At 40.7% G+C, this 24,670-nt stretch overlaps 1 protein-coding gene across 1 annotated transcript in view; it reads right to left on the bottom strand.

The window, feature by feature from the left end:
* Positions 1 to 2,121: 2,121 nt before the first annotated feature.
* Positions 2,122 to 24,670, bottom strand: part of fgd (faciogenital dysplasia) — a 44,817-nt gene continuing 22,268 nt past the window's right edge. The window contains exons 2-19 of the mRNA XM_026333008.2: positions 20,234 to 20,404; positions 17,545 to 17,746; positions 16,695 to 17,286; positions 14,396 to 14,485; positions 12,657 to 12,793; positions 11,658 to 11,814; positions 11,311 to 11,449; positions 9,574 to 9,632; positions 8,930 to 9,076; positions 8,728 to 8,820; positions 8,542 to 8,621; positions 8,245 to 8,275; positions 7,537 to 7,641; positions 7,068 to 7,121; positions 5,915 to 6,016; positions 5,649 to 5,777; positions 4,700 to 4,840; positions 2,122 to 3,730 (exon numbers count right to left, since the gene is read on the bottom strand). Coding sequence (XP_026188793.1) covers positions 3,497 to 3,730; positions 4,700 to 4,840; positions 5,649 to 5,777; positions 5,915 to 6,016; positions 7,068 to 7,121; positions 7,537 to 7,641; positions 8,245 to 8,275; positions 8,542 to 8,621; positions 8,728 to 8,820; positions 8,930 to 9,076; positions 9,574 to 9,632; positions 11,311 to 11,449; positions 11,658 to 11,814; positions 12,657 to 12,793; positions 14,396 to 14,485; positions 16,695 to 17,286; positions 17,545 to 17,746; positions 20,234 to 20,404 — 2,663 coding nt within the window. The 3' untranslated portion in view covers positions 2,122 to 3,496. The remainder of the gene's footprint in view (positions 3,731 to 4,699; positions 4,841 to 5,648; positions 5,778 to 5,914; positions 6,017 to 7,067; positions 7,122 to 7,536; positions 7,642 to 8,244; positions 8,276 to 8,541; positions 8,622 to 8,727; positions 8,821 to 8,929; positions 9,077 to 9,573; positions 9,633 to 11,310; positions 11,450 to 11,657; positions 11,815 to 12,656; positions 12,794 to 14,395; positions 14,486 to 16,694; positions 17,287 to 17,544; positions 17,747 to 20,233; positions 20,405 to 24,670) is intronic.

The following is a 24,670-nucleotide window of genomic DNA, read 5'->3' on the forward strand; positions in this document are numbered from 1 at the left end:
GAGACAGTCAGCAGCTTGCTCTCTATCTCTGCACCACAACTAGCAGCTCTACAGAGACAGCAGCCTTTCTATTCATCATCCTGACATCCCCACAGTGTTGACTTGCTAAATAAAGAACGTATGGTTCATACCACCTATCAATATGTGTCCTCTCTCCTTTTTCATGCCCACAAGAACTGTGAAAACAAGTGGGATGCCTGCAAGTGAAGAGAAAGCAGAGGGAGGGAGGATGAAACTGAATTAAATCAAGATGTAGAAAAACTGACCTAAGGCAGCTGCAACTGCTTTTCCACAATAACTCTACGCCTTCTTTTATGTATACACAGTGTATCTGAGAGTAACAGCTGAAAACAGTCAGGTACCCAACCCTATCAGTAAGATTCTTTTTTTCCCTTTGTTTCGATTTGGTTCTGTCTTTTGAGGCCTGCATTAAAAAACTAGAACTTGTACTTCTATGAACTGTACTGTAACATACTTTACATATAACTCGCATAAACCCAATAAATGAATACTGTATTGTTTAGACTGGTTGAACGGTGCATTTCTTACAATGACTGATAATTTTGAAATGTATAGAAGCAAAAGCAGAAGCTTTGAAGCCATGACTCTCTAGAATCATTATCTTCTGAAATCAGATTGTAACAGCAGTAATGAGGTCACTGTAAAGTGCTGCCTGTACGTTTGCTGTGTTGAAAAGCTGGTTAAAAGTCACAGCCACAGTGCAGGAAGTTTCTGTGCTCTTCTCATAGTGAAAGCAGGCTACACTGCACACAGCAGGCACTATTCTTTAAAAAGACCCAGTGTACTCGACTTCATATCAGAAAAGCTTTTTGTTCTCACACTGGCTATAGATCAGGCCTCTTCAGTAGTTTTAAACCATTTCAAAAACACTCACAACAACACACTGTCTGACATGCAAACAAATAAATGCACTGAGCCAAAACCTCCTGAGCACTGAACTGAATCACAGCTGACAACAACTGAGCCGGAAACAAAAGAGTTTACACCCAGAAATCTTCACTTAGAATATTCTGTTTCGTTAGCCATACTACTGACTCTACTACTCTAGGGATGAACAGCAAATGTTCACAAAATCCCCAGAGGATAAATCTTTGTGACTTTGGGAATTATTTTTTCCTACAGCGCCACCACAAGGTTGACATTTGTGGTTTCAGTGAACACATTTCCCTCAGATAGAGTTATCTGCAAAACCAATGATATTCCTATTGGTTTTGGTTGTAATTTTGTACTAATTAGCCAGTAGCATGCTAACCTGTTAGATGGTAAACATTGTGTCTGTTAACAATGCCATTTTAAGCACTTTAGTGTGCTGTTGATAATATATAGTTCAAATAACCACTGTGAGGCAGCATGGTGGATGAGTGGTTAGCACCGTTGCCTCACAACAAGAAGGTCCTGGGTTTGCAACCCAGCCTTTCTGTGTGTAGTTTCCATGTTCTCCCTGTGCTTGTGTGGGTTTTCTCCAGGTACTCTGGTTTCCTCCCACAGTCCAAAAACATGTATGTCAGGTTGATTGGTGACTCTAAATTGCCCATAGGAGTGAGTGTGAGTGTGTGAGGTTGTTTGTCTCTATGTGGCCCTGTGATGGACTGGTGACCTGTCCAGGGTGGACCCCTGCCTTTCACCCACAGAGAGCTGGGATAAGCTCCAGCAGATCCCTGGGACCCTGTTTAAGGAATAAGCCGGTATAGATGATGGATGGATAACCACTGTCTACTGTGACTAAGTTTGGACAAAAAGTGGAATATGGCATTTTTTACTTTCCGCTTACTGCTGATGCTAAACATGCCATTGTATCTACTGAACTGTTTTATTGTTAAAAATACACTTTAAAATTCACTTTCGTTGTTTAAGAAGGCAAACTACCAAGTATCAAACTCGTCCTAAAACCCATTTCAGTTGCTTTGAATAATCCATGCCTACTGAGGTGGAAACTGGAAACAAACATCTCAGTGTGTGAAATGAGTAAAAGGTTGTGTCTGTAAGTGTAGAGTGCTTTTGGATTGAGCTTTCAGTTACTCATACAGATCATAACATCTTGTGTGGGGAAACAAAAGGCAGAACCATATTTGCCAACAGAAACATGATGAGACTGGAGGATCTTCTTGGACAGTGTGGTCTTGAATGAACCACAACAATTGTTTATTGATGATATGCTTGACTGCTTTTCCACTGTGCACAGTCCATGTTTAAAACATCAATGCTGACTCTGCTCACTTACAGTATGACAAGAAGGACTTCTGGAGCATAAAAAGGGGGAAAGGGGCAAGATTTCAAAGCACGGTACATAAATATGAGTGAATTTACATGCACAAAGAGATCCAATGAGTTTTTTTGCTACTTGCTTAAAGGCTGGTGCTGATAGGAGCAGGGTATGGGGGGCAAGGCAGAATTAACAGTTTTACAGTACAGTACTTGGTTTCCATCACATCACCAAAGGGAGAGAAGCAGGCAAATGATTTCTATGCTGGGAGACAGAGGGAGCTACATGGAAAGGATTTGTTGTTGCATTTGTACAGATGGAGATACCGAGGGACTAAACCTGCAGCACAGGGTCAGAATTGAGGCCAGAGGATCCCATTCTGGCTCTGTACTCTCATCAGGATGAGTCACAATAATGACAGAGTAGAAATGTGGTGGATCAGACTCAGATTAGAGGTCTCAGTCCAAAAGCAATGATGGAAGGGAGTTATTACCATTATAGGAGAGAGAAATATGAGGAGAGGTTCTGTAAGATGGGAGCTGACAGCGGGATCATCAGGTGGCCAGCCACAAATATACACATCTCTGTTTCTTTTAAGTTAAAAGGTATTTTTTTCTTTGTTTCCTTACATAGCACTATAGTACACATACTGTACAATACCAACTGAACTGCCACTGTGTCCCCAGCAGGAGTGAAGAGAACAGAGATGTGGCGCAGTTTTCTTACACTAACATTCAATACTTAATGAACATGATATAAACATGGGAGGGGCCTCGCTCTTGCTCTCACACACTCACACACACACACACACACACACACACACACCCACACTACATACACACATTTCTGCACAAATGGTAAGACAGTCCTAAGCGTTAATGCTTCACAACACAGTCACATAATGTACAAGGACCTTCATCTTTAAAAGAAGAAATCATTCAGCTATATTTCAAATAAAATATGAGTTCTTCAAAGATCTTCTCCAATTGTTGAAAACAGAAATAAAATCTAACCCCTTATACATACAGTGGCACGATAGCATGGTCCTTCTTTTTGACAGAAAGATACAGAAAATAAAAGGAAGAAACTGTATGGTCATGAGGATCACAATGAAGTGGCATAGGAAGGACTGAGCGGTCCTTTCAAAAAAAGAAAAATAAAAAACAAATCAAAAAGTGCCAAGGTAAAGTGAATTCAAGTAATGTGTGCTCTATACACAGGAGAGAGAGGAAGGAGGGAGGGGGAGCTAGTCCTGTGGTTCCGACATGGCTACTACTGGCTCTTCCTGTGTTCAGTCAGGCTCACTGATGCATCTGGGGGTGTCTCTCCCCGGGCAGCTTTGGAGAGGACGTCCACCCACTTGGCCTGCAGTTCTGCATCTTGGGCACTTAAGAGCAAAGTTTGCTGGGTGTGACTGAGCCGGATCACATGTTTGACCTCAGACTTTTCACCCGCCACGCTCACCTCGAACCCAGAAAGAGGCACCACCCGCGCCCCCTTGGAATCCTACAGAAAAGCAGAAAAGAGCAAATTAGAAGAAATCTGGTAGTATATCAAATTAGGTTTCTCTTGAATTAACATTCTCTTGAGGACAGAGGAAATACACTGCAAATAAGCAAGTAACCAGTGGTCTCTTTAGATGCAGGAGAATATTATCCACTAGGCATGTACAGTAAACCCTGTCCTCCTGTCTCCCTTCCCCCTCTTTCTTTCTGGATAATCAGAAAATGCTCATCCAACTCCTATTAATCCTAATCTTTGGAATGGCAGCTTTCTGCAGTGGGATTGGGATATTAGTCTTGGAAATGAAACCCAGGGAGGCTTTAACAGGCTGACTTCCATTCTATGTCATCCACTGTGATATTAATGATAGACAGCCTTTCAAACAAGACTGAGAATCTTATCATTTTAAGCAATCATGTAAACTGTTCATTATATACATCCCATTGGGCTGTTCTGTGCAGATTTATTGCTAGAGACAGAGCCAAGATTTCAAGGAACTGAAGCAAATCCAAAGAGTTGCTTCATCTGGTTAATGCCAACTAAAACCCGGTCACACAGAAGAGCAGTGTCACTGACCGAGGCTATGCATGGGGTCAAATTCAGAACAACCAAATCCTCCTGGCCCAAATCTACAGAGCACAGACAGTGCACAGACAACCTTGCACAGGCAGGGTCAAACAGATCTTACTTAAACACTCACACAGTAATGTGCCAATGTATATACATTATGCTTCAAAAGCAGCAAACAAAAAGGATGTATAGAAAGGTCAGATGAGTGACGCACTCTGCTTATGTGGTTATGTTTACTGTCCTTTGCACATTGCCCAAGGCCGACCATGTGATACAACCTATGTATGGTACGTGACTTTTAAACGATGACTACTGTGGATATATCACTACTTAGCATATATAAAAATTATGCAGATTTTGCAATTAACACCTGGATCATATGAAAGTGTGTTTAACTCCTACCTGTCCATTGCTCTGCAAGTATAGTACCGGTGGCTCAGCCTTGGTGACAGCCACCCACATCTTGGTCCAGCTCTTCCCTTTCTCCTGCACTTGGAGGTGGCCACACTGTAGGCAGTTTTCTCCCACTAGAGATATCTGTCTCTAAAAGACACAACAATAAACAAGTAAATATAAAAGAGTCCAAAAACACAGTCACACATTATAGAATCATTTGTATCATATTTTGAAGAAATTTAATGACCTAATGACAGCACATATCCTCCACCATTAACCATTATGTTAGGTCTGTGTAGGACACAATGAGATTAGTGTATGGACAGGTGTTGAAGCTCCTGCTGCCCCTTGTCCATCTTTCATATGGCCTAGAGCTCTCCCATGTGGTGAGTAATGTCACTACATATAAGATTACCATCACAGAAAGTGGAATTGAAGCAGAACCATTTTACAATTTTAACATTATATATGGACACTGTCCACGTGTCCTCTGTTTAGTGTAACCACAGAAGACATCGATCTACAGTATCACAGAGGACAGAGAGACACAGACACCTGAAGAAGCCAGACTGTTGAGTCAGCCTGGTCCTCCTTAGGCTGATCTCATTATTATTATATAAAGAGGGATTAGCTGATCTTTTAATATCAATGTCAGTTCACACAAATGCTGCATTAATGGCCTGTCTTCAGTAATTTTGCACAGTGTTCAACCCAGTGACTTTAGTACTGGACAGAGACAGTGTATTGGACCTAATAAGTACACTAGTGTGAGTCATTCTTTTTTTCTGTTGCTATTAGTGCAGTCTGGTTGCTGAACCCTGAACCCAGTGCACCAGTATACAGGGAGATGTGGATCTCATTGGACTAGCAGGAATCAAGGCAGAATACTAAACTATTATGCACATGCTGCTCAATTGCTCACTGTGTGTGTGTGTGTCTCCAGTGTGTGTCTTACCTCAGGCACAACTTTCCTTTTCTGTTCACTAATGCCGAGATTCTCCAGACTGAGACTGGCTTCGAAACACTCTGGGCACACTCGACTTGTTTTGTTGTCCAAGGTCTTTGAACACTTTGCACAGATGGCCTGCAGAAGGACAGAGAGAGGGAGGGAGAGACTATCAGTTGTTAATTTGGCTGAAATAAAGTTTTCACTCGTTTCCTTTTTTCCTTCTACACTGCACCAAAAAGTGCCCAAATTTCTCTTCTTCCATCTGTGCTCACCGCTCCACAGGACTTGCAGTGGTGTTTGCGCTTGGTGAAATTGAAGCTCTCATTGCAGCCTTTACAAGTTTGTTTCTCTTTATCCTTTTTCCTTGAGCTCTTCTGGAAAATTTAAGAAAAAACAAAACACAGGAGTCATGTGTCAAAGTCATCAGCTTGTTCACTTCCAGCACATCTGAACCAAAATTCTTGCTTTATCTTTTGCCTGTCTGGCCTGATCACTTCCAATTTTCTCTCTATTAACAAAACAGAGAAGGATTGGGTTCCTTCTCTTAAATGAAATGGAGATTACATGGGCCATCACAAACATCCAGCCTAAGATCAGTATAGATTTCAGGATATCAAAAAAGAACAAAAAAGCACCAGACGTATTACTGTAACAGCTAACTGTTTTTATAAGTCAGACATTTATAAAATATGACCTTTTAAAGCCCATTTATTCTCCACGTTTCACATTTTATTAGGAGTACAGTTTCACCACTCATTGAGCAAATAATGTCGGTTTATATTCTTGTTTAATAACTTCAGGTGGAATAATACAAGCACTTGGTAATAAATGATACTGTTTGGCTGCAGTGAGCACAGGGACAGTGAAATTAGTGAAGCTGTGTAATTTGTAACTGTGTGGACTGCTGCGAGCTATGCTGGCTCCTGCAGGCTATGTTTCCAACCCAGTCCTGTTTCCTGTCTTGCTTTTGGCCACACCACATGTGTAAGTTTCACTGCAGGTTTTTGGTAGGACTGCGGCACTGGGCCTCTCATCAAGAATGTGTGGGTGTGTACATGCTGTGTCCAACTGACACAGCATGTACACTGTCCTTCAGTTTTCATGCACTTGTTAGGGCCATGTTCTTTTGTACAAGTAATTTGCAATACAACTCTGCATCCTGAGAGGATTTGAAGGTGTACAGATCTTTTAAATCCAGCATTGGAAGCAGGTAAAGGTGTCAGGTAACATCAGCTACTGCATTAACTGGTTGATTATTAGTCTGATGATGACAGAGACCTACAATGCTTGTACAAAAATGCATACGAACATGAAATAAAGCTTATATCAGCACATTTCAAACACACTAGAATCTCACTGTCATGTAACCAAGCACAACCAGTATGCTAGGCACCACAAACCTATTTCTTTATAACGGTAACTCACCCTTTCGTGCAGTCTTTCACTATCTGAGTCCATGGATGTGTTGCACCAGGGACTCTGAGAAGAAGAACAGATTATTGACTTTTAGTAGTTTCATATCTCTACCACTAGGTGTCAATGTGGAGCTGATAAATCTGGTCTGGCTGTTTGGCAAGGCTCCAGTTTGAGGCAGCCCAAAGTGGGTCAAGATCCATAAGAGTTTTGTATACACTTGGGCTTTCCCTATTAGGTCATGAGAGAGTTCTGGCAGAAGAGACTCAGACACTACGTGCGGGACTGTCAGGATGGAAAGAAAGAGCTCCTTTATGTGTGTGTATGATACTGCCATAGATGGAGAGCTACTCAGGAAGACAAAGACAAGACTATGACAAACTTGTTTGGTTTACCACTAACTACCCATGATTCATTGTATAAGATGAACCACTAACTGACTGATCAATGAAGTGATTGATTAACGGAGTGTGAGACTGACCGGTGACTCAGGGAAATGGTCATCTTCCCGGGAGAAGGAGCTGTTGAAAGCTTTATTGAATGTTTCGCTGTTTTGTTTGTGCCGTTCGATAGTGGCCAGGATGACCTGGGAGTGGGAAAAGATTTAGAGGAGAGAGAAGAAGTGATAACAAACCAAAGAGAGAGGAAAACACAGAGATTATTGATCAGATGTGTCAGCCTCTGAATGCAGTTATCCCTTCCATGCTTGCTATGAGAAACCCGGTGAGCATTTGTGGCATGCTGTTGTCATTTGTATATGTCCCAACCATAAACCAAACAAAAAGCACTGATATCACAGCTCCTCAAGCATCATGGCCTGCCTCCTGAATAGTCAGTAAACATTTATATTCCACTGTCCTTTGCTTTTTCCTCAACTCCTTTCACACAGACTCAAAACAAACAGAAAATCTCTTAGGTCCCCACTGTAATATGCTCACCCCCTCTTCTAGCCTGTGAAAATGTTTTAATCAGCTTTTCTCTGCGGTAATGGGCTAAATGAGAAATAATGAGGGTCTTTATTAGAGAATATAATTCCCAAACACACCGTTGGGAGGAAATCTTTGCTAAATCCATCCTCTAATAAAGCAGAACTACCAAAGGCAAAGGACTAAAATCCAGTATATGAGCATGAGGGACAGGCCATGAGTGGGTGTACTGTGGAGTATATGAGAACACATGTGATCCTTACCTGAATCCAGTCTTCCTTCTCCTCAGCTGTCCTTTAAAGCAAATGAAATACCATAAGATTAGTTTTTCTTATCAAAACATCGACCACCACACTGGACTACTTTGACACTCATTTACAATAGTGCAGTTCACAATAAACCACAACACTGGAACTGGCATGTACTGTAAGGAGCGTTCAATATTAAATAAGTAAATACATTATTATGATCCCAAACAACTGTGTAGAGGCTGCATTTAATATATTAACAGCCCAGTTTGAGTTCAGTGTTTTTGTGATGGTTGACTGAGATGTGGTTACCTGGCTTGCAGCTCCAGAGATCGCTGCTTGCCAATGATGGCGAACGTGTGAGGAAGGTTCTGCTTCACATTCTGCTGCACCTGAGGTCAAGGAGGAGAGGAAATGTGATTTGCACTCACCAGGATAGACAGAAGGATAGAGGACTTGACAAAAGGAAACCAAACAAGCTGAGAAGCAGGACTGCACCTCCATGCCAGCAATGTCAATCCTCTCTCTGACACTGAACTTCTGTCCCATCAGTCTGAGTTTAGGCACGCAGTATAGCACCATATTGTTGAACTAGATCAGAAACAGAAATAGAGCAGATGATGAACAGTGTAGATAATGAGGTGGAAAGATACAGACATCAACTAGCTGCAAGATATTTCTCTAAATTAAGTCGTCTCACCAAATAGAGGTATCGGTCTTGTGCTGTTCCATTTTTGGCTGACATCTTCTTGATATGTCCTTCTTTGATGAGCTCATTGGCAGGGTTGACAATGTCCTCTTCTCCCCCAAGTCGCTCATAAACCTCCAGCAGTTTGTGCATCTTCTCCTGAAACCAGAAAACAACAGGGGGATGAGCAAAAGTCAATGCACAAAAGACACTACAACAAATGGAGCAGTAAGCCACACTCCACTAGAGGGGGTCATTTTGTTGTCAGCTCAGGTTCTCATTCACTCATGGGCTTTCCAGTAAGGCAGAAAGCAGGTATTACATTCCTTTATATTGATTCATAATCACATTTGTCTGCGTAAGTTGTTTAAAGGATGTGAGAAATACGATTATCATGACCAGACAGAGAAAGGGAGGGTGATGAGTGTGAAAGAGTCAGTCGGTCTTCTGCAAGCTGTGAAACTCAAGGCAGGAAACAGCAACTTCCTGTCTGTACTTATTCAACTTGTTCACTCCCTCCGACAAACACTTGCAATGTTGCTGACTGACAGCACAGCATCAGCCCCTCTTTGATTAGGAAATAAATTAACTTTTTTATATAAAGCTCGATGAGGCAGTGAAAGAATATTAGAAAGATGTGTTGAGCAAAGTCTTACCATTTTCCTGATTGCTGCATTGGAGTGGTTAGCTGCAGTAGAGATTAGCTCCAGTGCCTCTGTAATACACAAGCACATGTGCAAATATAAGCTTGTTAGAATAAAATCCAGAATTAGATAGCAGAATATAATGTTTGAGTAAAAGCAGCCTTCAGGTTATTAGAAGCACAAACTCTGAACATAAATCAGCCTCTCATTTTGTTTGATCTAATTCATGTTTGTTACTGGAAATAGCAATTGTTGGGGTGTCACACTGATTATGTTACACACATTACCGGTCAAAGGTTTGGGATCACCTCAGTTTTCCGGTTGTTAAAAAAAGGAAATATAGTTCAGTCTAATGTCCCAGTGCACTCTGAACTGAGAGCAGAACACAAGTACACATTTAGATTACAGATTAAAGGAAATTATGGAATTTATTGGTTTAAATAAATTGAATCCAAATTTTTGACTCTTCAAAAGCCAAAAAATTGTTTCTACAACTGTTGACTTCTGGGTTTCTTTCCTTCACTCTTCATCTGGAGAGTGTGGAGACTGCACTGCCGTTCCATCATTCTTTTCTAACACAGCCTGGAAGGGTCATTATCCATTGTTAACTGCCCTTTCCTCACCATTATAACAGCAATATACAGTACTACTTCCTGTTATTGTCAAGACAATGCTTCTGAGGCTGTAGTAATGAAGTCCAACACTGCATTTAAACACACACAGTTTGTTTCCAACAAAAGCTGGAACACCTATAAGAACGATTGGGATCATCATTTTCTTTACCTTTGGCAAATCAACATTTTGCTTTGTAGAATTTTGGGGTGATCTCTGGATGTCAGTATAAAATGAAAAACAGTGATCCCAAACTTTTGAATTGCTGTGTATTTACCAAGATCACAGGAAAAAACACACACTCTGAAATGCAATGTCCATTAGGCTGGCTTTTAGCCAGTGGAGAGATTCGTACTAATGCCTATGAGCACCTGAGTCAGCCATCGCAATCATGGCCTATATGAACAGAAAAAGCACATAGCTGGGTGAAATGGGACTGAAACAACTGGGACCAACTGCTTTTCAACTGAAGCAGATCAGAGAAACCCTTTCCTTGAATGACAAAGCACAGAAGTAACATTAAAACTCAGGGAGGACATCAGGTCATGTTATTTTTGAGAGTGACCAACTGACAAAAGTTGAAGCACCAGAGTGAAATTTACTGATCTAACAGTAAATCTAACTAACAACTGTGTAACAAGAGGCACTGAGGCTGATTAAACAGTTCTTAGTTCTACTTTTCTCCACACAGCATAACAACTATTTATCTTAGAGGTACTCACAGCGTTTTTGCTGTACTTAAGTTTTTGTTGGTGTATTAGATTAATAAAGGTGAATTTCCCAACAATACACACCTAAAGTCGCATTTAGCAGCTGTAATGAGGGCACTATCATCTAAAAATGTGTCATTCATTTCAGTAAGTATGATCAACATTAAAGTAAAACTGCCTAAAAACTAAATCGTACATCTTAGGCTTGAGAAATTGATGAGCAGTTTACTGAACCATTACATTCTTACATCTGTTTCTGAAAGATGCACACCTGTGACACTATTATACACACAGCACATGACATGCACCCTGCTGACGTGCTGAAACAGCTAAAGATCAGAGTTTACATTAAAAGATGTGTTCCTTTGGTACAGGGGAAGAAGAGATAAAACATGTTAGGAAAACAGACAAGTGTTTAATTTCTCACTCTCTGCATCTTTTCTGTCGAGAGCGTCTTCAGGCAGCTTCTTCAGGTAGTCTTTGAGCAACAGCTCATACCGAGGAATCCTTTGGACCGGCTCCAGCATGTGATGCTGCAGCGTCAGGTTCCCACACACATCCTGTTTCTGTCAGTTCAAACACAAGAACAAAGATTTGAACTGATTATTGGCAGAAACACAGCTCAGAGAGGCAATACCTCCACATAAGCTGCAACCCTCCAATTTTGCTAAAGGAACAACAAATAGTTAAACATTTTTAGATGTGCCGAAAAGCACGTGAATAAAACCCCACAGAGGTATACGGTGATTTACATGTGACCAGGTCATCACCTACCTGTATATTCTGGACAACACTCTTGAACTGTGAAGATCGCTGTGTCCATGTGTTGACCAGGTCCATGGCTCGGTCAAAGTTCTTCACATATTCTCCATACATCTTCATGAACGGGGCCAGTTTTTGGAGGATGTCTCCAATACGAGGGTTGGAGTTCCTGTAAGAATCAAATGCAAATGATCACAACAAGTGAGCAATTTGAAAATTTCACAACCCTCTCTTGATAGTCTTTCTCTGTGCATTAAGCTTTTTGTTTGCAGAGTTATAGGCAGATTTATATATGCAAATACTGTGAATTGGAGCTTTAGAGGAATATCCCCAAAGCCTGCTAGAAGATTAGATCTACTTACAGTTTCCTACTTACACTGTGAGGTTGGTAATTAAAGGGCTGCTTTAGCTAAGACATTTACATATTCTCATGTCATTTCTTAAACACAGATTTACATTTTAAAACCATCAAAGGTTATATTAGCATAGAGACAAGACTGAGTGCTCAATGTCATTCTTCATAAGTACGAAACAAATCGAGGCCTTTAAACGATGAAACTAATCTCGAACACATTATTGTGGGATTGGACAAATCAACTCTTATGAACCTATTTTGACTGTGTCAGTGTCTCTTGGTTGTGTGCTACAGTTTATACAGTATGTCTTTCTATATGAGCTAATTCATTTAAATGAGTTTCAGGAAATAATATGAATGAAGTCAATGTGACAGAGCTCTCCAGGAGGCACTGTCTTTTAAAACTAGAAATAAATTCCCTGCTTACCATGAAAGAAGACAGAAAATGCACACCAAAAAACCCACAACCTAGCAACAACACACTGCTGAAAGTCTAACAATAACCCCCCCACCCCCACCCCCCACCACCACCACTCACCAGCTATATTTAGCATTACAACCAACAGTGCTAGCCTGACTGACGTCTACAGGCCAAACCACCTATAGAATAATGTCACACTGTAGCTTGGGGAAAGCTGGTACACTTTTTTACTCACCATTCTTCAGTGATACGTGTCTTGAGCTCAGGGAGCAGGAACTTGTCGTGGAAACAGTAGATAGAGGAGATGTTGGAGAAGATCCCTGTAATGACGTCCTGAGGGATCCCAGCCTCTGTGAGCTTAGTGCAAAATACCTGCAGTGACAAAAAGCAGCATTTGTATGTGGAAATAATTCAAAAAAATTACCAAACACCCTGGCTCTCATTCCTGGAGCAGGCCTGTCTGCCTGATATTACATTATCATGTTGTTGTATAGCCACACAAGCATGTATTTTCTCCAGCTTTGAATTCCTAAGTGTGACTGAGTAGTTAGACATGTGTTGACTGAAAGCTTGCTGCTCTCACGTGTTATTGTTGGACAGTCCTAAGAAGTATAAAATATAGACTTGTCAGATGTATCACTGAGTTTTATTTGGATTGTAAAGTAACTGTTGACATTTGTAATGGATATAGAAATCATTTCATGGTCTGAGACAAAACCATTAATAATACACTGAAACCATTAAAGCTGCAACTGAGCATTTCAGTGTTTTCACTGCTAACAATTTCTTCAAATTCATTGTTCAGCTTCCTATAATATAAAAAGCTACAAATGAATATTAGTGGAGAAGACATTGTGGCCCGTACACTCTTACACTTCTGCTTTGTAAACAAACACTATGATGTGGATTAAATTACTTCACTTCCAGCACTTTTTACTTCCTTCCCACTCACAACAACAGGTAGGCACTACTGTTTCCATGCAAGCTCGTGGCGCATGAAAGTGATGTATCAAAAACAGGAAGTTAACCATAAGGGTTCTGTGCCCTCAGTAGCAAATAAACCACAGCTATTTAGTGATAGGCCTGAGGTACAGCTCCTCTACCACATGAGCTGAACAAAGAGGAAGACGACTGAACCACCAGGAGTGAATTCTCATCACAAATATATGTGAACACAAACACATCGTAGGCTGTGGCAAAATACTAAAACTTGAATACAAAAAATTTAAGAAAAGAGCCAACATAGCAGGGTACCAGAGGAAGTCATGACTTTTTAAATAGTAAGAGCTATAGTAAGAGCTAGTAAGGGCTAAGAGAGGAGCATTTATTACTATATTTTGGTCTGTAGGGATTAATACAAAAAGTCATGTTTTTAAGTTTAGCATCATAAAAAAAATACAGATAGGATTTATCTCAACCATGTAATGTAGTAGCTTTTGAGAAATACTTGTGTATTTTAATTGTTAAAAAAAAAAAAAAAAAAAGTTCACTTCCTCCAGACGAATGAAGTCAGACAGCATCAAGCCCAGAAAGATTTCTAATTATAAACCCTGCTAAGAGTCAGGAAACACATCTTTAATCCTCAGGATTTACACACAAACAGTTACAGAGCACTGTGAGGGTCTGACAGTGCAATCACTCACCGCAATACTTGCATGTACCCCTTTACAGACACACATTAGTTAGTGCTAATGCTCAGGTTTAGAGTGACAAAGCTGGATTTTTGTGGCACATGTATAAATATCAACTACATGCACACACACAAACTCACAGATCCTCACATGATCGTGCTTACACTGCTCTGAGTAATCCAGTCAACAGCGGAAGGGTTGCAGTAGATCATAGTGCCAATCCAGCTCAGCCCCAGTCTCAATCTCTAAGACCTTTGGCACACTTGAAATTTGGACCAGAGGCGTCCAAACACACAGTCACACTCAATAACAGACAGAGACGCACACAGAGGAACAGCTTTACCTGGTCGAGGAGGTTGAGTCTTTTGACGTAGGCCTCTTCAGTTTGAAGGAGCTCTCTGGCGATGTTCAGGAGCTTCTGGGTCTCTGAGCACTGAAGGAAGCAAATAGACACCACAGGATTAAGTCTGAGACATGAAAACCAAGAAGATAAACGTGTGAACAGACCATATTACTAAAGAAACCTTACAGTATTTTAAAAAATAAATATGTCACAGGGCATTGACAGAGTGGATATACGTAGCTAACTTGGCTTAGACAAGAAAAAGGCCGGTTACATTATTTCAAACTAACTTTACATCAACAAATATTCTGCAGTCAAACTAAAAACGTCAGTACAAAAGCATATAGTTTGATTTGCACAAGACCTTAAAGCCGTTACTGAGAGAATACAGAGGTTTCTGTTATATTCTTCGAATCTATAGAACAAGATGTTTACAGGTAAGAAAATATTTTATTCAGCTGTGCAGCCTATTCGCTGTCTTTGCATGTAATACTGCAGTATGATGGAGATGATCTGTTATCTTTATGCAAAAATATGGTTAATGTTACTGTATACTCTAAACACAAAGAATCTGCAGTTGTACAACTGTAACTTAGATAAAAGTAGTCAGTTTGAAATGATTTATGAAAAAAATAAAATCCAGAAAATTATCACTATACATTTAAAATTCTTTTAAAATACTTTGGCCAGTAGCCAATTATTTTCTTGTCGGTCAGCTAACTGACTTAACATTTCTTAGTTAACAGTGCTGGGATAAATGGGATAAAGGATTAAAGTGTTTTAAAAAAGCTCTTGTACTTCTTAGCTGATGTGGTAAAAGTAAAGAGCAATGGCAGAGAAAGTGAAGATAACATATTAAACATTGTATTGTTAAACATAAAAGATGCTACTTATTCAAAACACACATCGGGGCCATGAAACAGCCTATTGCGACAATGTGGGTTTCACAACAGCTGACTCTGATCTGAATAAACACGCACACACACACCAGTCTTAACATACTTGTTAGGACTATCTCAACAACATATTCCCTAGGCTCTAACTTAACCATCACAATTAAATGTCTACCTCTAACCTTTACCATAACCTAAACCCAATTTTGACCTAAACCAAAAATCAAGTGCTAATCCTCAGATAGCCACATAGCCCAAGCTGTGAGGACAGGCTAAATTATACTCAAATGTAATGCTATCCTCACAACAAGGGTACATATTTATAGCCTTAATATAAAGCTGTTACTAAAATGTTACTGTTTGCAAAGATGATGGTACCAAAAGTCCACAAAATGGGTTTTTTTTCAGTCTCTTATCCTTTTGCACTGCACATCACAGAAAAACCCACATCCTCTGTGACGAGGTTTTCATTTTATTGCTATCAACATGTCAGCTGCAGTGTCAGACATTCATGCAGCCACATATGCAGAAAGATTAACAAGTGCACGCGCACACACACAGACAAGGGCACACGCGCGCGCGCGCGCGCACACACACACACACACACACACACACACACACACACACCCTTCCTCTGCACAACAGGGGTGGGATCAGGAAGCACTGGAGAACGGAGATACCTTTCCCCAAAAGACTGTGGGTGTGGGCATCAGCAGAAACCACATGCTTGTGTATTCATGTGACAATGGTGTGAGATTGGGTTGTCGTCTTATGCAGCATTAAAACAGACTGAGAACATGAGCATGATAGCATTGCTATGCAAGTGTACGTGACTGCTGGAGCACCAAAACTCTGTCCAGGGGTTTTGCTGCCTAATATTTTCTGTCTGAGCTTTTGTCTCCTCTTGTTTTACTTTGTTTCATCTTTCTATCATCACCTCCACAACCCCCTCCACCAGGAAGAGTATCAGAGTTTACAATCAATAGTCAAACTGAAGAACAGGAGAAAACTAAAACCGATGTCTCTGGGCTCTTTCAGCTAGCAGCCAATAAAGTGCTCTTAGGCAGGTTTTCATCCTTTTATGTAACCACAGAGCTGCTTTTAGATACAAGTGCTTCACTTGTGACCAGTAAACTAAGTGTACTGTTTCATAAAGAAGTATTCTTTGAAATTGTTCACCCATGCTGAGATAATAAGAGACACAAGCTGCTTTTTCCACTACATGAAAGGTTGTCTGACTGTCTGAGATGACGCTTTTAAACTTGCAGGATGTGCTCAGTTTAAAGCATACCCTACACATTCCTGAAAATTACTTAAAGAGTGAAGTTTGGGGGGATTATTCAGACTTTTGGTTGTTCGGGTTTATTGTCATGACTCGATGAAGGTTGAAGATGTGAGGTACTCACTTTTTGTGCCTCTGAGTGCGTGTCTGTCAGATACCCAGTCTGTGTGTCTGTCAGAGAGTGTATTTCCCCACTGCTGCCCTCATCTAAGTCACTGTCCTCATCCTGTGTTGAGTCTCGCTTGTTGCCCAGGGTAACACAGCAGGACACACTCTCTGTTTCAGTCACGCTGTCATAATGATCCTCCTCGTCGATGGCGTCCTCACTGGGGAACACCTCCCCCTCTGCGGCACACGACGGACTGTCAATGCCACTGTCCCGGTTAGGAATCTTCCCATTCTGCTCCGAGGAGCCTGGATTGTCCAGGAGCTCTTGGGAGCCTTCCTCCCGCTCCACATCGCCAAGGCAACCAACGCCATGTGTTATATCGTCCTCTACATCTGATCCATCAATGTGCATGGAAGCCAGGCAGGACAATTCAGGCAACTCGTCAGTCCGTTCAGAGGTGCCAAGTGCAAGTTTGTCAGTAGGGGAGGAGTCTCCTGCAACCTTCACTATGGTGTCCTGGCCACAGGAGGCAGTGATGTCAGACGCAGTGTCCATTCTCAGACACAGGGACAGATGGGACCGTGGGAGCACCCCCAGGATGGGGACCCTAAGAAAATAAAAGACACTGTCACACCTGCTATGACACAATGGGTACTACCAAACAAACTAGAAAAAAGACACTAGATTTTTAGGTTGTAATATGTGCACAAACTGAACCAGATCACATGAGAAACAGGTTCAAGATAATATAATGAAACTTATCTATACACTGTACGCTGACACACACCTAAAACATTACAGATGAAATGAATCAGACAAACTAACCAGGAAATATTTCTGATGAAGGTTTCTCCTAATGCCTTACTTTGAGTTCTCGAACCTCTCGATGAGCAGCCCCACCTTCTGGGCCTCTCTCTGTGGCTGCGCTCCTGGGCCAGGAGGGGTTAGACTGGGCTTTGGTTTAGGTGGAAGAGGGGGTGCTGGCAATGGCCTCGAGGGTGCTGGGGGGATCCTTTTCGGTTTCTTGTCTTGCCCAAGGGCGAGCAGGTGCACAGGTTTAGGGGGCACTACAGATGCAGAAATCCAGACAAGATGAGACGAGCAGAGCAAAAAAGGAGCATGAGGCTGCAGATATTACTGAAAACAATCAGGTAACACGTATAAATCCAAGGGATAAAACTTCCATGGCTGTGTCCATGTGTTAGGACTACTTGTTTCCTCGTAAATCCCTCAAAACAAACCTCCGAACAGGAAAAAAAAACACAGTCCGTGAGAGACACATAGAGTAGCGGTGCAGAGCGAGACCAAGCTTCAGCTATCTGCCTACTTCCTTATTTCAGAACAGGATGCTAATATGAGTATGTGCGTAAGCCACACAGACAGAAAAAAAAAAAAGCACAGACAGAAAAATTACAGCGTTGTCTTTAAATGTACATGCACTCATGCATGTATGCACATATTGGCAAGTTCACTCTCAGGTCTGCATATTTACATACTTTTATTTTCAGAAACCTTGATGTCTGAAAGCAGGGCATGTGAGGAGATGTTACGGTTGTTAGTTTGAGGACTTCCTCTATGTTTCTCTGTGTCACTGTCAGATACAGTACAACGAAGCTGAGGAGACTTCACAAAAAACACAGATAGGCCAGGTGGAGGGAACAAGGCTGTTTCATTTCTAAATTTAGGTGTTAGTCTAAATTTAGTTTTGAAAAAAAATAAAAAATAAAAATAATACCACTGCAATAATATTAATACAATGACTGTACAGAAGAACAAGCTGCTTCTTTTAACCTTGTAAAAACGGCATTATTTAAAAAAATTATTGGCATTGGTAAAAATAAGATTAAAAATAAAAGATAATTTAACCTAGTGCACCCATCCCTTTTTCATTGTTTTACTTTCTGGATATTAGGAACAATGCATTGATAACACTGTTTAATGTATTTGGTAGCATTATTAGAAATTAAAGAAATAACTTCCATCCTACACAAACAAAATAAAAATAATTTGAGGTCTAACAAGGTGAAGTGCAAAAATGGCGTCACAAGGTCCTTTTGTCATATAATTACAGTTACATACTTCAACATTTTCTGACCACAGAGGCTTTTCCTGGAACCTTTTAGAGGGACTCAGGAACTTGCATTGCAGCACCTGTGTTTTGAACAGAGGAACTTGGACCCAATTTTAGTTCCTGCTGCCCAGATACTCCCGCTCCTGATTTACTACTTCCCTACCAGTATTCTGAATTAAGCTGCTCCCTCAGGACAAGTGGAATTGAAACACACAGTTAATCCTGTCAGGTAGAAAATAATATCTGTATTAAGATGCATTTTTAGACCTGTGCCTAGAAATAATGTATTTAACTCTGCCCAGTGAGTAAAACACAGTAAAATCCTTATCGTTAAGCATATTTCACTAATAGTTTTCTTTGATTTAGGTATTAGACACTTGACAAAATTACCTACTTTCATTTTTGTACTTATTATTATTTTGATAGGTTTCAAATTACACTGCTAATTAATTGTGAGAGAGGAGCTAAAATTGCATTAGTTCAGCTGACAATTCAAAGGAACATGAATCAATGATTGGAGAAATATAATTAACGTTGATGCTTCCATACAGGACACAATGGGTCCCTGACTAGTGGGATTAGCATAAAAATCATATGTTATGGCAACTGCAGAAACGATGAACTGATTAATATGACAGTTTGGATAATTGATTTGTTTCAGTCCAAAAGCCAAACATTTTCTGATTCTAGCTTATCCAATATAAGACATTTGCAAACTGTAATGTTGACTGACCAAAACTAACTAACTAACTGGGCTCTGTGAAATTTTAATGCAATAGTTTTTACAATTTTGGTGATATTTTGTTACAAAAATAGTAGAAAAAAAGAACAATCACCAAATAAATGTATTTTGGAATTAAATGTTTTTTGCAACCTTATTTATCTCAACTCAGCTGAGTGATCATGGGAAATCTACTATCATTATGAAAACAGTGTGTGCTAAGGTGCAGTGAAGCTGCAAAGGTGTACTGACCCAACACCTTTAAAAACACGGTTGGTTTTATCTTTTTGCCATTCATTTGTATGGATTAAAGCGCTTATTATGTTCAACAGCCTTCCCAAGATATAGAAAAAAATAGGATGGTTTGCATCTTTTTGTGACATTCCTCTCGAACACTTTACAAATTTGTGAGTTTTTTTAAAACATCAGGGTCAAGCCTGTGGTGTAATGTCCTAGTATGTTTTTCAGTAATTCCCTAAACATAACACATGTTGTTCATATTTAGCATTCTTGAAATGATGCCCAACCGCAAACCCTTGGGAGCCACTAGCCTGTTTTACACCAATGACTCTTTCTGCGGTGACCTGAGCTGTGTAAGTGACAGAGTGAAGACAGACAGCTGACACACAGCATGTTCTAGAGGAGTGTTTGTCAGAGCAGAGTAAATGACAGCTCAGTTATAGCTTTAACCTTTTGGTTATAATGAGAGCACCAATCTGAGAACCGGCCTTGAAGGGACCGCATCATGTCATAGTATTGTACCTTGAGGTTTCTGTGCGGATGGCAGTCTGGGTAAGGTGGAGGGCTGGGGCCGGGGTTTGATGGCTGGCCTGTCGTGACATGGTCTGGGGGCTGGACCTTTCTTTACCAACCGTGGAGAACACAGGTAGCCCACTGAGCCACACTGGTACTGCAGAGAGGAAGCAGTGAGATCTGCAGAAAGGATATATAAGAGACAATATTAAGTACTGATCAACATAATGGCGTTAATCTAAACAAACAACCACAAACCAGAATAATAATCCTGCTACAGTGATGCAGTACTGTAGGTGAATGACCTTGAGTTCAGTGTGTTTCAGGATGTCACCCTCGGACACAGAGCAAGGTTACCATAGATGAGAAGAGAACCACTGCGGCATCGATCCTGACACCAGGCCTGAGGCAGCAGACACAGAGCTGCATAGGCCACATATTGGTTTCTCTCATGCTCTCTGATAGGCCTCTATCTGACTGACTGCATCTAATCTTTTGCAGACGCTGTCTGTGTTTGTGTCTTTGGAAGGCACTCCACTGTATTTTATTTCATTTGTTTTTACCAGTTTATGCTGTTATACTGTTTATCAAAGCAGTTCATGAAAAGAAATTAACCTCAAACCCCAAGCTCATTTGTTTGTATATGTATATTTTTATATACAAAACTATAAACATTCCTACAATGGGCAGGCAGAAAAGTTTTTAGCAAATGTTACTCAAGCTGGATTAAAACTTGAATTTCTTAGGGACTATTTTCAATTGTGGACCTGGAATATTATAATTTTTTGTTATCTGATGTGCCTGTCTGTCATAAGATAGTGATGTCCCTCATAAGTTTGTAATATATGAAATGTAGCCATACATCACTGTTCCTGCAGGCTCATAGATTTGATCGAGTTACCCCAACGCTTTCTCGATTGTATTTCAGCCCCAAATTGCACCGAGCCCCCACAAGAGCCCGGGCATATCTAATTTGGTGTTTTTCAGCTGTGCTGCAGACAGTGGAAGGAGAGAATCCACTCTGTACTGAGTCCTGTAGTGCCGTCTGCTCCATGTGGTGCACTGCAGGCTTTCCCACCATTTGCAATAAGCAGGCAGTGAGAAAAGAAAAGGCTTTTAAACACTACAGAGTACAGAGAGGAAAAGTGTAAAGTTGTAAATCACAGATCTACAGTTAGTAGGTTTTATATTCATTCTGACTATTCTTGATTTTAGCAGCAGGAATATTGTGAGCCTCATGACATGATTTCTACTAATACCACCTCTAAATCAGAAATGACTTGTGGGTTGAGTCAGAGGAATAGCCTGACCTCTGATGAACAGGTGAACAAGCATGCCCTTCAGCAAAATGACTGCCTACTGAAGAACTCTGGGGTCGTTCCTGGGAAAAACAAACAGCAGAGGAAGACAGAGCCATAGGGGCCGGTACCTGAGCAAACTAAGTGTAGTCATGGTTACGGGAGTGCAAAACATGGCCCTCGTCAAACTGCCTAACACCAAACAGGAACTTGATGACACAGGATAGAGAGGCGCTGACACACATAGTTCTTCTTAATTAAAATTTCACACAAGACGGCACAACACGTCAGCCTTTAACAATACCAAAGAAATGCAGATTGAAATACATGAACATGAAAACGAAGTCTCTAACTTGTTATAAATCCCGTCATATCACAGCAATCTCAAGCTGTCATTACAGCTTTTACTAAAGCTCACGATAATTCTGAATAGAAGAATGTACACAGGTGCATTTGTGAGAAAGAAGCTTGTTAATGAACCTTACCTTGTCTCCAACTGTTCCGTTTCACAAATCCTGAGTCCAAACAGTAACAGAACAGAAAAATCTCCCTCACAACAATATCAAAACAAATCCTGCCCTCCCAGTTTGCCCAAGTGCGCATGTGCAACTGTGACAAGTAACTGTGGCAAAACGCACACACACACACACACACACACACACACCCTAAAAAGTCCTTTAAAGCTCAATCTTGTATTACGCCCAAACATGCACACATTCATGAATCCTTTTCCAGGTGTGTTCGATGAGTTGCTCCTGTCTGCTCACCTGCCAAACCGGATCCAAGTACCTCCTCCTGGGGCCAAACTGAAGAGACTATGTGTCAGTCTGGAGCCCAGTGATCCCGGCACACTCCTCCAGCTGCCCACGGGAAATGGCTTTGCCCGTATCACATGACTCAACACACACTGTAAGTCTGCCAAAACAGGCCGTCACTTAATTGATTTGGTCTCAGAGGCATCCAAGAGATGAGATTTATATTGTAGCTCTGTGTAGCTCTGGTTTTGGTGAAAAGAGCTCATTAATTTCTTTGTTCAGTTCTAGTTATTAAAAAATGGATAAACAGGACAATTAGACAGGAATGACATGTCTGAGGCCGCTGCCATTACTGCACCCTGTAGGCCCTGTATGCAAACCAAGCAACGAATGACCAGTCATCCTACCTGTTCGTTCATGGTTTCTAAACACTGTGAAGAGCAAATACCTTGAGGTATTTGACAGGGACATTTCTTTAGTATTGTAAGATACTTTCGCCCTTCCTGTCTGACTGAAAAGCAGACGACCCCACCAAAATCCCCCGTGATGCTGTCACAAGAGAAAAACGTAAGGAGTGTCTCAGTTATGTCACTAACAGCAATGTGTGTTTTGGTGCTTTTAGTTTAGTTAGAGCCTCTCTTAGACCCCCAATTTGTACTTCAGGCCATTTTGTAGTTTATGTACCTTGTTTAATAAAATTCTGCTCCAAGTCGCATGAGGTCTCATAAACATTCAAGTTCTCCTCAGTATGAATTTTATTAACTTTACTGAACTTTTACCACCGCATTAGATAAAGTTTAATTGGGTTGATACCAATGCAGACCCAGTGACATTTGACTCAGCCTAAGAGGTGAATTTAGTTTAATAATAGTAATAAGTAATAAGTAATAATAGAAAGTGCTATCATACTAAACTAAGACCGCATTTAGCACAAAACCCCATTGTGCTGAAGCAAAGTTTACAGAGCCACTAACACAGCTGTAGACTCTCATCCTTGTTTATTTAACAAAAGGTGACACAACCTGCCATACAAGTACTTTGCGTGCATAAAGTGGGCTCAAATTGGCAACATTTTTGTTAAAATCTAAAAGTACTTGATCAAAGTGAGCAAACACGCATATGAATCGATGCCAGATTTCATGACAATTAACTGTAAGAATAAAAATAGTGTGGTTCAATATGTGTGTTTTTAAATAGGTTCTTCATTAATTAGGAGCTTTATTAAAATAAAAACAAAACCCATATAACATTTTTCCATTAAAAAAAAAATCTATCATATTTATATCTATTTATTCAGATTTATTTATTTAGAAACTGCTATCTGAAATGAATTAGCAATATCTAAAATAAACAGTTAGGGGTTTAGGGTATATAGTCTTTAATGCAGTGAAAGTACTAAATTTGCATCCTAATTTGATTAACTTTAATGCAGTTATTAATATGACAGTTATTAATATATGTGCCTCTTATATCTTTAAAGAGACACACACAAAAAAAACTGCACAAATCTACCCAACTGTCAGTCAGAGTCAGCCCCGAGCTGGCCCCTTCAGAGTCATCTATTACCCATCATCCCTGGAGTACAGTCCTCTCGCTGTCTGAGAGACAGATCACTCAAATTCAGTACAGTCTCTCCAGTCCGGCAACCACCAACCCCTGGTGAGGCTGAGCCTCCTACCACCCCCCAATTCCGACAAGCTGAATCCAAATGGCCCTATTTCTGAGTATGTTGCCTCATTATTCACATGACCACCACCACCAACCGTCCCTGTTTCTCTGCCTGTATTATACCTACTATGCTCCTCTGGATGTGTCCATGTCTCTGTTCAATCAATCACATTGATCTGTTTTCTGTTGCCTGTTACCCTGAAAGACTGAGTCAGAGAGCAGCAGTTTCTCATCTAATGGCTCTTAGATTTATAATAGCCATTGAGCCACCCATCCACTTAACTTCTAAACTCTCAAGGACTGACGTGCACTTATAGGGCATGCCTCAGTGCTTTATCTACAAGATGAAGAAAACACAGCAAAACAGGGCGAAAGAGAGAGAGCAAATACAGTGGACACTGAGAAGAGGTCGGCTGTCACCATTAGTTTTAGCACCATGTCATCTACCACTCCATATACACTCCTCCTGTTCTCTCGCCTCACCCCATCTCTTCCCTCCCCGTGAAGCAGGAGACATTAATGAGCGTCCTGACCTTGATCTACTTTTCAATGCTGGTTCAATGCTGAAGAGACAGAGATCCACAGGGAAACACAAATACATATTGTTGTAGTTAGCACATGTGTATTGCAGACCACAACAGTAAATACAACAGCAGTGATCTTTTTTTTTTTTTTTTTTTTAATTTCTGTTGTTATTTCACAGTCTGCAGAGAAACAGGAAACAA

This window comes from Mastacembelus armatus, chromosome 7, assembly GCF_900324485.2.
Source record: "Mastacembelus armatus chromosome 7, fMasArm1.2, whole genome shotgun sequence".
In the NCBI taxonomy this organism is placed as follows: domain Eukaryota; kingdom Metazoa; phylum Chordata; class Actinopteri; order Synbranchiformes; family Mastacembelidae; genus Mastacembelus; species Mastacembelus armatus.